Source organism: Malurus melanocephalus, unplaced genomic scaffold, assembly GCF_030028575.1.
Source record: "Malurus melanocephalus ecotype Western Australia unplaced genomic scaffold, MMel_1.1 scaffold_737, whole genome shotgun sequence".
Classification (NCBI taxonomy): domain Eukaryota; kingdom Metazoa; phylum Chordata; class Aves; order Passeriformes; family Maluridae; genus Malurus; species Malurus melanocephalus.
In genome coordinates this window covers 40,567-56,107 of record NW_026623969.1, presented here as the reverse complement: position 1 = coordinate 56,107, position 15,541 = coordinate 40,567, and the positions used below count along the sequence as shown (strand labels likewise).

At 34.5% G+C, this 15,541-nt stretch overlaps 1 protein-coding gene across 1 annotated transcript in view; it reads right to left on the bottom strand.

Annotated features, from left to right (window-relative positions):
* LOC130584614 (dystrophin) overlaps positions 1 to 15,541 on the bottom strand; it is a gene marked incomplete at its 5' end in the record, with an annotated part of 165,056 nt that overhangs the window by 110,280 nt on the left and 39,235 nt on the right. The window contains 3 exons of the mRNA XM_057384700.1: positions 5,369 to 5,549; positions 7,141 to 7,382; positions 14,693 to 14,780. Coding sequence (XP_057240683.1) covers positions 5,369 to 5,549; positions 7,141 to 7,382; positions 14,693 to 14,780 — 511 coding nt within the window. The remainder of the gene's footprint in view (positions 1 to 5,368; positions 5,550 to 7,140; positions 7,383 to 14,692; positions 14,781 to 15,541) is intronic.

The following is a 15,541-nucleotide window of genomic DNA, read 5'->3' as shown; positions in this document are numbered from 1 at the left end:
GTATTTTGATGCAATGTTTGACTTCTCTAAGTTATTTTTTTCCTTTTAAATGAAAAACAAATCCTATGACTAATGTAGAACTTCAAGGATTTAAATAAAAGAACATCTGCTTTCTGTAGTACTGAAGAGCACCTCAGAACAGGTGAAAACTGCTATAGCAATCTACATCAAACTGCATTAAACTCTTACCCTGCAAGTTTAATAATAATAATAATAATAATAATAATAATAATAATAATAATAATAATAATAATAATAATAATAATAATTTTAAAACTACCCAAACACTGCAAATATTTCATTTAACCATAATAAATTAAGTTTTCTACGATTTGAAGGACTAAATAAGAGTTAAAAGGGGATGACAGATGTTGGTTTAATCAAGCTAGGGTCTTAACAATTTGGTTATTAAATATTAACTTTAAAAATCATCTTTGAGTGAAACCATCATTTTTCCATTCCACTTTTCCATACTACCAAAGATTAGTAATAGTACAATAATTTTGGATTCTGTTTAAGATAGACAATGTGTCAGCATTTTCATCCACAAGGAAGCAGATTTTAGGCTGGCACTCAAGAGCCCTTATTATTTCAGCAGCAAATTTTGTCATTGGTGAGAATTCAAACTCCTACARTGGGAGTAGGAGTTTCACCTTCTAACATTACCATATAATAACTGTCTAAACAATCTAACCCATTTATGGCTTCTCTGTGGGCAGTATGAATCYCTAAACTCCCCATGCTAATAACATAAAACCACATTCAAGACCTGTTTCTTTTTTATCCCAAAATTTGCTTTGTGATACCAAAATTCATGGATTAAAGTCCACATGATAAGCCAAGTGCATTGATCATATTAAAAAATGAATTGGCAATGAGAAAGATATAGTAAATCCTCAATATGGGCCTAGTTTAGACATAGCAAAACTAGATCCATGACAGAACTGTGGCAAAATATCAGGGGGAAATTACCAATATGTTAGTGTGAAATATCAGAACACAGTTCCCATCCCAGAAGGGAAAAATATTTTWGTATTATGCAATTTATTCCACTTGTAGGGAATGAGGTTTGGTGTGACTGACATTGTAACCCCCAGGAACTGACAGGCAAATATATTTGAACTTGYATATTTCTTTTAGAGAAAGTCCTTAAATTTGGTAACAGAATGTTCAAATATGTTGGTTAGGATATATTTCTATTTCTATATTTCTATCTAAACATATGAAAATAGCTTTCCAAGTAAGAAAAATATTTTGTTTTTCTTTCCTGCTTCCTTGTTTTTTTTGTGACCAGATATTTCAGTCAAAAATATTTTCCCAAATCAGAAACGAAACGAGAACACAATTATCTCGGCAATGTGTTTCTCCTACAGTCAGTACAAATCCCACTGTTCATCACACCAACGTGAAAGGAAATAAATATTATCTAAGGGACCATTTTAGTAAAGATTWATTCCCTGAAATAAACTAACAAGATTGAATTTCATGTATTTCCAATAAAAATCTCCTCAGTAATAAATGCAATTTAAAACCAGGCTGATTTTTTCACAACATTGTTTTGCTTATTTTTGTAATACAAATACCTGAACCAATTCATCAAGGTCTTTATACAGATGTCTTCATAAAAGCTGTGATTCCCTTCTCCTACTTTTTTAACCAGAAAGTCTCCAAGTGGAATCTTGTGTAATACTTGATCAATTTTATGGAAGTGATAAAAGACTTCCAATTCTCTTTGTTATAAAGCTCTTAAAATAAATAGAAGGGAATAATAGAATCACAGAATTGTTTGAGTTGGAAGCAGCCTTGAAGACCATTCAGTTCCAAAGCCCCTGTCATGGACAGGGACACCTTCCACTAAACCAGGTTGCCCAAACCCCATCCAACCTGAACTTGAGCACTTCCAGGGAAGCCCTTCTTCAGTCTACAGGATCTAATTCAACAGTAAATATCTTTTAAATATACAGTTATTTTTTAGGTGGCTTAATTTCCCATCTATAAAAAAAAATAAAAAAAATCATTTTTATCACTGAGGAAAAGAATAAAATCACCTACACGGTAAAGGACATTATCTCATACACATTCATTTCACAGGCTGCTTTGTCCTTTTGATCTTGATTTAAATAAAAAATAATTACCGGAGGAAATGGATGTGGGAAAAAAAAGAAAAGAAACTGCTTGCATGCTACTTATTAAAACAATAAATTCTCACACACATCTGAATGGTATCTTCAGCTTGAAAGACACATTCAAAGAAGGTTAAGCAAACTTCATCCCTCAAAATCAAACCAAATGAATATTTTTACATCATAGGTCAGGTCCTAAAGAAAACTTATTACATTTTTCAGGACACTTACTTAAAAATTCCCTTCCTCAAGTATACAGCGATTTGTGAAAGATTGTTTTATGTATTATTAGAATTTCACTGCCACTTATAACCCATTTCCAATGCACATTGAGCATCAAAGTAAGTTAGCCAAAGTAGAATAATTACAGACTAAAACTCCAAATGATCATCATACTGTTACAGTTACTGTGGTTTATTAATCTTATAAAATTCTGCCAAGTTTGAATTGTATGAGCTCTATGCAGTACAACAATTTAGGATACTGTACTAATGGGTTAGAGAGAATAATGATGTGCATGCAAAATAATTTGAAGCATGGCATCACTAAGTAAAAAACTTAAAGAATCTTGACATGGTATGGAAGGCAAAAAACTTTCTAAAGTACTTCTTGAAATAAATAAGAGAAACATTATTTAAATGCAGATGAATAATTCATCATTAATAATAACAACARCAATGATGACAATGATGACTTCACCTCAGGGAATTACTGATCCTGGAAAGGCAGAATCAGAATTTGAAAGGAAAGCATAGAGCATAAATTTCTGAAGCAGAGAAAAATGGCAATAAACATGACTTTCTCTTTGCCACCTCCATCTTGATACTTTTAATTTTACCTGTGACAAAAGTGTGTTTGTTTTTTTTTTTTTTTTTTTAATTACTTTTTAAAAATCTGGCAATTTTCCAATTTCCCTCTGAAGAACAGCCCCATCAAAATGAGAACATGTATTTTAATCAAGACCACGACTGGATAACAGCTCAGAGCAGCAAAACTGAAAAGCAGAAGCAGTTTAATGGAATTTAGTTCAGTCACAGAGCTCGAGGATCCTTATGCATCAGAAAAGACAATGAAGTGCTGGAACGTTAAGAAAAAGCAAAAAACACCCTCTTATGATGATGAAAAAGGTATATATTTTTAACATAGAATCCCTAATTATGATTTTTTTAAAAAAAAAAAATCTTTCTAAACACAAGTAAGTTTTGTGTACAGGAAAAAAAAAAAAAAAAAACCCGCAGCAAATACTATAACTGATCTGCAAAACATCTTTCAGTCTTCAGGAAATGCTTCCATATGCAGGAAATAACTAATTACAAATAATTTATGTAAATAAACGATGAAAAGATCCAAAATCCTCTTACAAAATTTCAATGTTTTCTATGAAACTAAAGGCCAGAATGAAGACACGGGGTATGGCTCATCTGTACAATACAAGAAAAGTACTGATTGAAGAAAGCAGAAGAAACTCAGTCTCAAAGAGCAGAAATTTCTATGCTTTGGATTCAGGTTGAGTTTTTTTTCCCATGCATGTTCATTCATTTCCACAGCAGTTATGAAAGGAAATGAGAACTTTGAATAAAACTCTGTATAAAATTTCTGAACATAAAACATGATTAATATAAAAATCTCACCTAAAACACCACTACAGGTATGTACTGCATGGGATTAAAAAAATCTCATCTTGACAGCTGAACCATTAGAGATGAAACACTCATGATGCAGATGAAGCACTCATGATGCAGAGTAGTTACCCTGACAGTAACACCTGTCCAGGGATCCATGAAATATTTATGTAGAGACTTCTGTTCTCTTACACTTGAGGAGACCTCCCAATCTGTTCAATGCTTTCACCTCAGGACAGATGTTTCTGCAGCTGCCCAGGGCACTGGAGGAGMTCTCTCCAGCCCAGGAGGGGGAAGGAATTCCCAGGAAGAAGAACTTTATCAAAGCCCATGGCTTCACATTCAGKCAGGGAACACTATTTATCATACTGGACTAATCAATTGGTTAATTCATGACCTCTCACTACAGTAAAATTTGATGTGGCAAGCCCAACAATTATGGAATTTTAGATAGAGAAGCAATCATAAAAAAGCTAGTATTTACACTATTCTTCTGTTGGGAGAATGGCAGCTGATTTCAGCACATAAAAGAGTCACATTAATGCTTTTTACATCTTACCCACTATACCTTGACTTTAGAGTAACAAAAAAACTTTACACTCCTTAATGTTAAATTTCCACAATTCATCCTTTCATCACTTGCTATGTGACACTTGCATTTTATTTCTTCAGTTCTCGTATGCATCATCATCTTTTCAATTTGCATATGTGAGGACATGTGAAATAACTACAGTAGTGCAGTAATGTAGTGTTGAAAAAAAAAAAAAAATCCGAAACTCTCAGTGGAAGAATTTWGGAGGAATATTATAAAAAATCCACTAGAAGGAGCTAGCACTATGTCAAATTTCAAATCAGTACAGTAATTTAGGGATATCACTGGTTTAAGGGGCAGATAATATCTTTGTTGGTGAGAAAAGTTAAATTTGTATTTCTTGTCTGATGATTAATTTCATAATCTAATACAGAAAGTATACAGCAGTCACCGATATGCTATGTATCATTAATTAGGGACAGTTAACTTTCTATTTTGTTATAGCATTTTGCCTCTTCTGAAAAATTCATTTTACTAAAAAAATAATGCAAATAGTGTTACAACTGACAGTCACGTGCTCTGTGTTGCAACAAAGAAAGAGTTGGCCACATGATGAAAAACTAGATATGCTCAGGTAGCTWCTCTCTTTGATAGATTTATGGAGTTAAATTTGTATTCTGTGAAAATCTAGAGCAGATACACTCCTGTAATTAAGCTCTCTTTCCTCTCCACTGATTGATAGGGATGGACTGCCCCATCTTCTAACCCAGCTAAATAAAGACAGTTCTRTGGTGCCAAAAACCATCACTGAATCTGTCCATAAGCACACTAACAAGAGGAGGTTTGATGGTAGAACTACACTGAGTGGAAGCTTGATTTTTGAATAATGTACCTTCCCTTGAATGCTTATTAARAGAAAATATGGAATGCACTGATAATTTTTGGAAGATTAATTCAATTGCAAGGAAGAGCACCTAAATAGCACTACTGGGTTGATATAACAAAAGTAAATGTAAAACTGAGAAAGCAAAATATGTACAACTGTTTTTTGTGTGCTAGTCAGGCAAATGGGACTTGCCAAGAACACTTACTGGTCTGTAGCTGTTTTTCTCTGGTGTGCATGTCGGCAAATATTTGTTTGAAATGGCTGGTGAAAGCAGCAAGGTCAGCATCCAGGAACACTGGTCCTTGTTCTTTCTCTTTGAGTGCTTGACTTTGAGCCTTCAGCCGCTCAATTTGAGGCTGCAGGGTTGACATTCGAATGATTTCATCCTKCATGTTTGAACAAAAAGAAAAACAAATCAAGATACAGCTACCCAAGAAATGAAATCACTAGTGCCACGAAATCACCACTGTTTCAGTGCACCTTACACAGCTGTTTTGCTTCCAAAYACAACAGCTACAACAACAAACCAATACAACATTTTAAACCTTTCCTCACAAATCAATACCTCTGCTCCMAATAAAGTTGTTGATTGATACCACTGCTTAAAGTCACCTTAAAGTCACTTTCACAGGACATTGTGCTCAAAGAAATTAAGACAGATTGTATATTAAAATTTCAAGACGAAGGAACATCCTTTTCAGGTGAAGCTGGGAGGAGAAAAAAAAAAAAACAACAAAAAACAAACAAAACATGTCTACTGTAATCCTGGACCCATCTCTGTTAGATTATGTACAGACTAAATATCACAGAAAGGTGAAGATTCCCAGGAGGCAGTGACCACCTCTCCAGGAAGCCTTTTTGTTAGTCCAGGAAGCCTTTTTCCCTCCCATTGCAGTCTAAACCTTCCCTGGCACAGCTTTGGACCATTCCCATGCATCCTGTCACTGGACACCCAGAAGAAGAAAGCAGAACCTTCCTCTTCACTCTCCACTCAGGAAACTGCAGAGAGCAATGAGGTTGTGCTGTTATTCCTTGTATACATTGTGAGACATGCAAACACTGCAGAAAAATAAATGAGCAAAGTAACCAAATGTACAGTTCATAGCAGAGCTATCCAAAGGAAAGTTTGCTGCATGAGAACAGAGAGCTCTGTAAGTACAATGTCAGCTTGGAAACGCCTGAAAATTGAAATAATAGCACACATCTCAATTTAGGTTTCAAGTATTTTCTGTTTGAGAGCTTCTGAAGTCTGAGATTTCCTGAAGCCAAACTCCTGAAAGTATGTCACACAATTTATAATGCAATACTACCCCTCAATATATTCCTGTCAATCAATATTGGCTTCCAAGCTCCCCACCCACAAAGTTGTCTAGAGTAAGAGAGAGAGGCCAATTTCTCTCTTACACAAATAAAAACAATTAGGGAGAATTTTAAGTGAATTGGTGTGGCAGTTTTTGTACAACTATTGTGACTCTCTCATATCACTACAGAAGAATATTCCTGCATTTGGTTATATAGCCCTCACTGAATCAGAACCCAGGGTGTGTAAGAAGTAAAGTGGTCTGCAATGGCAGAAGTTTAGACTTAAAAAAAAATTTCTGGCACAGATCCTTAACAGAAGTGATGAGCAACATTTTTTTAATGAGAAACCAAAATCTCCAAACGGAGATTTTTACATGAAAATGATAAATGAAAAAGGCCACCTTAGGGTTATCATTCACTGTAAGTGTTTAAATATCTTAATAAATAAATACTTTGGGCAGAGTTTTAAAGACCCATATTCTTTGTTCTTTTGCCTCTTTATTTGTTCACCAGTCTTTCCTTTCCCTGAATAAATATTTTTAAGCATTACTTTGTCAATCCAAAAAGTCCATTCACTATTTTTATACGAAAATACCGTAGGTCACAATCTATCCCACTGTTGACAGACCTGTCCCACGTATGACACACAAAAAAACTTGAAGAAGAATCTCTAACCTTGCATCTTTCTAGCTGGGTTTTCACTGTAGCAGGATCTGTTGCTGGTGTGGGTTGTGCTTTCAGCCAGTTTTCTGCAGTAATTGCTGTCTGCTCCAGTTGCTGCAGCTGGGAGTAGAAGTCAATGATGTTATTTTGGTACTCCAGCCATGCCAGTCTTTCACTGAGCAACTGACAGAACTCAATCCAGCGGCTCTTCAGCTGCTCCGAGGCTTGTCTAATGTTGTCAGGGTTCAGACCCTCTAGAAAAACAAGAGAAGAGGATGCTTAAGGATAAACAAGTTACTAAGAAAAGGAAAAAAAATGTAGGCTGGTTTAAAAATTCAGTTTCTCTATTTGGGAGCTCATAAATCCAGTTAATGATTTATCACCAAATAACAGTTCTGAATATACAGATGTTACACATTAGTGGGGAAGGCATATCAAAAATATTTAAAGTTGCTGCCTGGGTACTTTTGTTGCTATGGGAATGAATTATAAACTACATTAAAGTACAAGAATGGGAATAAAGCAGAAAGTAGAGATACAATGCATAAAGCTAATTAAAACTGCTGTAAGAAATAAGAAAATGCCTGACAGCTGGATTTTGAAAACTATGCCTGGACTGTAATTAGATTTTAATGTACAAGACTATTGCTGGCTTTTCTCCCATTAAAAAAAAAAAAAAAAAAAAAAAAAAAAAAAAAAAAAAAAAAAAAAAAAAAAAAAAAAAAAAAAAAAAAAACAAAAAACCCAAAAACCTGATTACAATTAATTTGAACTATATTCCACAATTATTTTGAGGTTTCTGATAATCCAATCCTTAAATCCTGCATTACATGTTATGTTAGAAACACCATAAACACTAAGGAATAAACAAAGTATCAGATCAAAYCTCCATCTAGGCCAGTCCTGTGTGCCCAGCAATGACCATGAGGAGACAAAAAAGAAGAAAGCCAAGAAACCATAGCTGATTTCTCTAAGGTTGTTTTCAAAGTCATGGTTTCTCTGATGTARTTTGCCTATTTCTGTCTGTTTAATAGTCATGCTTACATTAAAGTTCACAGAATAAAACTGACTTTAGTTATTACAGRCAAGGAAATTATTTAGAACAATTAAAAGGTAAAAAGATTTTTCTTCAGTTTCTGTGAAGAAAGTAAAGTAATACATATGAAAGATAAGAAAAGATGTGTAACATAATTAAAAATTAATCTTGAACTCAGAATGGCTTCRAAAAAATATTAACTTAATCATCTCATTTATTTTTCAATGGAAGTTTAAATGTAGTCCCTAATATTTTTTTTTTAAAAATTGTAACAAGATGTAATGATACATGTAGCAATAGGACCAACATTGGTTCCAAAATGAATAAAATTCTCAAAGCATTGAGCAATGCCATATGCTTAAGATCGTTTTTAACCATAGTCATACAATACTAACAAGTAAAACAGAACTATGTTTTTATCAAAATAATGAAAATCAGAGTATTTTTCTTTAAAGCAAGTTTAAAAGCAAATGAGACAAAAGCCTTCAATGTTCCTTTCTTGCAATCTTTGACACACTGTCCAATATGGGTTTTCTGGTTTGTAATCTGTATTCCAAATCTGCAGGCAAATTTTTTTTATCAGGATTAAAAGATGGTAAAGTCAAAGGCAATTTTGGAAGGTAGGACATAAGAAACAGAGTCCTAATTACAGCTAAATGCCTTAAATAAAAAAGCACTAGACTTTTTTTTTTCTTTTTAATAATAAAATCTCCTAAGGAATTGCTGTAATGCATGCTCTGTGGTAAACCACAAATGATAACCTGAGATCAGGTCTGCTGTGGAGCACCACAGTGCTCTGGCAAATCCTGTTCTGGATCCAGCTCAGGGCTATTCCATTCAGAGTTGCTTGGAAACAGCCCATTTGGAAACAGACTGTGCAGCACCTGATAGCAGCTCTCTGGATGTGCTTTTGCTCTTGGATGATGCCCTAGCCAAGCAAATTGTACAGCATTTCAAAAGGTAAAACTACAGGAAGAATAGAAAGCCCAGCAGTAGTGGGAGATAATGGCAACTGTGGTGGTTGGAGCAGCTCAAAATCCACATTATACTCAAAAAAATGAAGAGCACAGTCTAAGGACTGAGCAAGGATATAAAATAAACCTTAAAGCACGAAGAGGCAAAAAGTATTTTGACACATCTTAATAAAATCCAGAGGTGATCTGGTCTTCTACGAGTGTTTGTGTGCATCTGGAGATGTGGAAGCATAACTACATTTTCTAAAAGTGTGACTTCTAATGAGCATGGGGGGAGGCAGCACAAACCTGAATGGCACAGCACATCTGAGTAACAGCCACAGACAACCAGGCACACAGATACTGAATCTTAACAACAGCAAGAACAAACATATGTATAGACAATAAGACTTTAACTATGCTATATTTCAACAATTGTTTCTGTTGTGAGTTGGTTATAAAAATGCTGTATATTCATAACAGAGAGCAGATTATCTTTGCCACTGTGTTCATTATTATCTCTGAACCTGGAAGACATTGCCTGTGAGTTTGGCAGACTAGATATAAAAAGATCTCTTTATTTATTCCTCCTTTCCTCTCTTTTCAGATGCCACAGTCTCCAAAGTACCCTTAGGCAAGATTATGATTACCAGGAGAAGAGCAGTCATGGATTTTCCACACATAATAATACTACTCACTGCAATATTTTCTTCAAGGATTCAAAAAAAGACTCTGTTTCAGATGAAAATCTAGATTCACCTGATCCTTTTTTCTTATTTTGCTCTTAACGTGACACTTAAATATTTGAAAATTATTACTATTATGCAATTTTTCAATAATTCTTTCATTTAACATCTAACCTTTGAGATCGAGTGTGATTTCATAAGTGCACAGAAAAAGAAATGCTTTTGCTCTTCATGTTACTGGAGTGGACAGAACAAAACTGCTTTATGCAGTCATGTTTGGTAAAATATTGCAGAGATGCACCTCCATTAGGCAGCACCATGTCCTACTGAAAGGTAGATAAAATCTCTTTAGCRTGTGTTTTTAAAACTGTTATTTCTCAGTCCATTCAGGTTACTCAAAATTGTCTATCAGATGCCAGCATGCCACTTCCAGAAGGATGTAATTAAATGGCTGTTATTGCACTTGAGATCATTTGGGCAAGTTTCACCCATGGTGAAAACCAAAAATTTCACAGAATTACGGAACTTTTCGGATTGTAAGGGACTTCTGGAAATCAGCCAATCCCACCCCCTGCCCAGACATGGTCACCTGGAGCAGGTGACACAGGAATGTGCTCAGATGGGCTTTGAATGTCTCCAGACAGGGGGACTCCCTAACTTCCCTGGGCAGCACTGAGTTCCAGTGCTCTGCCACCCTTAAATRTAAAGAAATTCTTCCTCTTGTTGAGGTGAAACTTCCTGTGTTTTAGCTTATTACTCCTTAATAAACTCTATTATTCCTTGTCCTGTTTGAAACTTTCTTCTGTGATCCCCTCGTTAACTTCAGCAACTTTGGCAAGACGTATAAAAAGTTTACAGGCAGGTGAAGAAACAATATAAAACACATTTTCTGGTAAAACATTATTTTATGAATAGTAGTTGGCTCATAATCTTTTCATGTTTCACGTTCTAAAAGCTTCTGGTTTAATCATTGTATAAATATACTGCACCCAGAGGAAACAGATCATTATCTGAAGTGCATCCATTAATTTTATTACCTTGTATACTGCACATAACAAATTGTGCCTGAATATTTTTAATTGTGCAGCACCTTCCATGCAAGTGCTTTGGAATTGCCACTTAATATGAAGTATATCTTGTTAAGTGCATCTGTCATTTGCTATGGTTCTGTGATAGAATAATGTAATCTTGGGTTTTTGTAGCTTTTCACTCTTGTGTAACTTACAAGATAATGTATTTCTTCCACGGAATGGTGACATTTCAAAATTACATGTTTTATTGCAACAAAATCATTTGTATTTGTTCTAATGCTACTTATCAAAATTCGCTGATTACTCATTTTCATGCCCTGTTTGTTTTATTCTAAACTACTGTAATAGCCAAATRTCCATTCAAGCTGCTAAACTGCTTCACTTCTACACCAACAGATTTGTTACTCTATTTCAGAATAAAATTTAGTAAAGAAAAATAAACCTTTTTTTTTCTTTTTTCCCCGAAACAGTGGTAAACACAATACATAAATTTTTAAATAGTCTGATGATTAAAATCATCAGACTATTTTGAAAGCATGAGCAAGGAGAGGCAGAGCCAATGTGGGTGGCAGGGTAAAGAAGCATCCACCAAAAGCACCAACAGTTTCCTTTCATGGGAAAAGTCCTTCAAATGGCAATGTCCACACACCCTGCTCACAGGGTCRCCCTGTGACAGGGAAATTCTTTCTGGTACAAAATACTTTTGCTGACAGTGCTGACAATGTTTACATTAGGCCAGAAGAATATCCTATGTAAATATGTTTCCTCAGAATATTTTCCTCTGCTAGGGAATAAACAAATTAAATCCTAAATAAAGAAATACAGTTCTCTCCAGAATCCTGTTTTTAACTTATTCCTTCTACCTACCAGAGCAAAAGTAAAAACAAGAAAATAAATATAAATGATATAGTARTGAAGTTCACYAYCATTCTGAGCTTGCTCTTATAATCYACYWGAGGYCCCATCTTTTTATGCTYTTTATCTGTTACRTTCAGAATCYTGTTTACRAGCAAAGAGAAAGAATATTTTATATATTAAGTAAMGCTTGGAATCCCATGCCAGCATAATTGGAATCATTAGGAGTCCAATCATTATTAGTTCAAATCTAATTGACACACAATAAGCAAAAACTACCAATGCAATTAAAATTGTCATCACTTGACTTCTGAACTGATCTATGCCTTAAATCTGTTTGCCTTGTGTAGTCTTTTAATTACAGATTATACTGCAAATGCACAATATTCAATTCAATCATTGACTCATTCCCCTAAAGAATAACAATGGGAGCATCATCATTTTTTATCTGGTAGATAGAAAAGTTTTCCATTAAAATAACATAGTATATTTTCCCTCCACTGCACRTTAAACTGCAGATCTCCCACAAATCCATGCAGGGACATGAATTAATTCCATCTCCTTCCCATGTTATGGAAAAGAGTTCCAGCATTGGAACAGGAAGGTATGAAGGAACAGTTAGGCTGCTCCACTGAACATTGTATTTCAGATGCAGCAAAACTCTTCTTTTCCTTAGTGAAACCAACAAGAAAAAAAATAAAAAAAATAATGAATTTACATGAGACACAAAGACTATAGAAACTTAGCTGATTTGCTGTGGAAAATAYAAAGCTGCATAACTCTGCTACAGTTTGAGATAAAGTTTTAAAATTACGTTAAATTTTTTACTTAACTTACAATTCAATGTAGTTGAACTACTCTACAAACAATAATTGCAATTACATCATAATAATGGGAAGAAAAGACAAATAGAAAATACGTTGTATTCAAAAGTACAATGGCTTTACAATGGCAGTTAACTTCCTCTGCCCTCAAGGAGTAATTTTAAGCACATCACAAGATATTCCATTGGCCAAAACTTTGTTAAAATCATCTCACAGTTCTCCCCAACTAGTGTCAATTAYTTAATTCAACTCCCTATTGCTGGTAATTACTGCATTAATTAACCATTCCAAACACTATTTTTCAAACTGCCTTTGCATTAGTGGAACAGTTGAAAGTCCCATAAATACTTAAAGCTTCAAGTCCAGAGGAATTGTTTCTCTTTTCAAAGAGATTGTTTCCTYCCYCAAACCATGACAGTAAGAGATCTTMATTTTCACAGCCAATTAACCTGTCAGCCATACTAGAATGTTTTTGCAACCACAATATATTGGACGACACAGATCTCAGAGCAGCTGACAAAGTTGAAGAAGTTGATAAAGTCATGCTGGTTTAGATAGTCTACCCTTTGCCTGCAACCCAGTTGGAAGATGTGTTTCCTAAAAAAATAGGTGTGATTTGAGAAATATTGGATTTGACATCTAGCCACAGTGAAGAACATCTGTAAACTATGAATAAGAATGGACCCACGGACTGAGAGAGAGAAAAATGAGAATTATTGAGACAGAAAATTAGCCTACTTGACATGTAACACAGTAGGCACTACAGTACAGGGAAAACATTATTTACAATGGTAGTGAGTTGTGCAACTAACACCAAAATTAGTTACCATAAAGTACTACATAATCCAAAGAACCTAAACTGGAATTCTTGAGGCACAAGTCTTCAGTTGGCCAATAGAAGAGTGGGGCATTGSTAAATATGCCCCAGACAGATTCTGCCCAAAATAAGAACCTCAACATGTCAGAAATTTCAGATACTGCCCTAAAAGTATGTACAACAAATTTTCCCAGGCAGAAAACAAACAAAAAAAAAAACACCAAAAAAACAAAAAACCCAAACAAACAAGCAAAAAAAAAAGTCAGAACTTTTTATATAATCAAGCACAGAAAAGCGCCCATTTTGCTTCAAACAGGCTGCAGATTTTACCAGATTGCCTTCAGTCTATTGAAGGGGTCTGGGAAGACACTCCTTGCAGCAATTGTTACTTAATGATAATTAAATATATCCCACACATTAAATGTGGGGATGATGTAAAATATTACACCTTCATACTCAAGCAAAATAATCTTATGATTCCATCAAATTTCTTTAGCTTGGAAGTTCGTACCTTAGACTTAGAGCATTTCACTTTTTGTGATTTAATTATTGGTTATTCACTGTAAAAATTTAAAAGAAAATATTTGTTCCAAAGATCAGTGCATTCAATATCTATATTTCTGGTAATCATAACAGTGTGACAGATGTTGTCCCATGTTTAATTATTGCAAGGCAAAACATTGTTGAATATTAAGGACAATGGCATAACTTAGAATTTTACTTTTGTTCACTTTTCTTTAGGTTTTATTTTTCCCTTATATAAAAATTCAAAACAATGACATAATGTAATATTTTTTTTCAGAAGAAAACTCCCTTGCAGCCATTTTTCTTTGTGTAAGAATTGTATAAGTTTTGACAATTAGTAAGTTCAAAAAACCAAAAAATCTCTTCCAAATCCAAATAAAATGTTCTATTTTCTATGATACAGAACATTACAGCAATATGCATATTAGAAAACAGACATTATATCTTAGAAGTCAGGAAGCATTTTTTCCCCAACTGGTTAAAGTAATGCCTTCAGAGCTCTCCAACTCAGATGWGCTAATGTACTTCAAAGCTTAGCATACTCAGAAAATAAGATTACAACTTAAGTCTCTGCACAGAACAGATTGTTAATATACAATTCATTACTGTGACTTTCACACACATTTCTTTGCACGGTACTCAAGCGGTAATACTTTTTCTTCCTCTTTTCTAATTACCAGATTTAACGCTCAGAAATAATAAAAAGAAATATAAGGCAATATCTCTTTACCGTTCCATTTAGACAGTRTGTGCTAATATAATTCTTGTGATAAATATGAACCTGTTCGTTTATCAACTCCCTAAGAAGATTATCTGAAGCAACTCCCATGTAATTACCATTCACCATCTGTTCCACCAGGGCCTCAGCTGATCTGCTGGCATCTTGCAGTTTTCTGTACTTCTCGGGCTTTTCTCGCTGGATGGCCTGCAGCATGACAGGAAAGGTGAGTATTTCAACAGAGGGAATTTGAAAAAAAAAGTTATTAATCTCAGGGTTGTCTTCTGATTTCTTGAGATCTTTTAACCCATCGTATCGCTCTGTCTGCCCCTCGATTTACAATGAAAGCAGCAGGTACCACAAACCACCAGGAAAGGAGTCAGCCAAAATCAAATACAAAAAATGAGTCAGAATTCAGTAGTTGACAGATGAGAAACATCAGTACTTTACAGAAAAACAAGGACACAGAAATTCAGAGCTATTCAAAGCACAATATTTCATAAAGAAAATATTTGTTCAACAGAAATTCCTCGTGGAAGAATACATCTGCTCATTTCTCATGGTAAAAACAAAAATTGACCATAATCACCAAATCACAGGGATTCTCAGCATTCTACAGTGTCAAGCCCATATAAAACTTGATTGCTTATGTTACTATTTTGTGTGAAAGCAAACTAACAACTTTAAAATGCAGATGTAGGAACATACACAGCACAGATCCCTATATGAGCTACCAAGAAAAGTTAACTGCACATTTAACACAGGCTGCTCATGACACACTTAATTGTATTTAATACTCTTGATTCACCTTTTTTCACACAAAATTTCACAATTTTTTCACACAAAAAATTGCTCACCCATGTTCAGGCCAGCACTCAAGCTAGCYATTAAGGCCTAGCAAAGGCCAGCAGCTAAAATTACAGGATATAGTAAGAATCTAAATTAAAATTTCATTTTGGGTCAGCAGC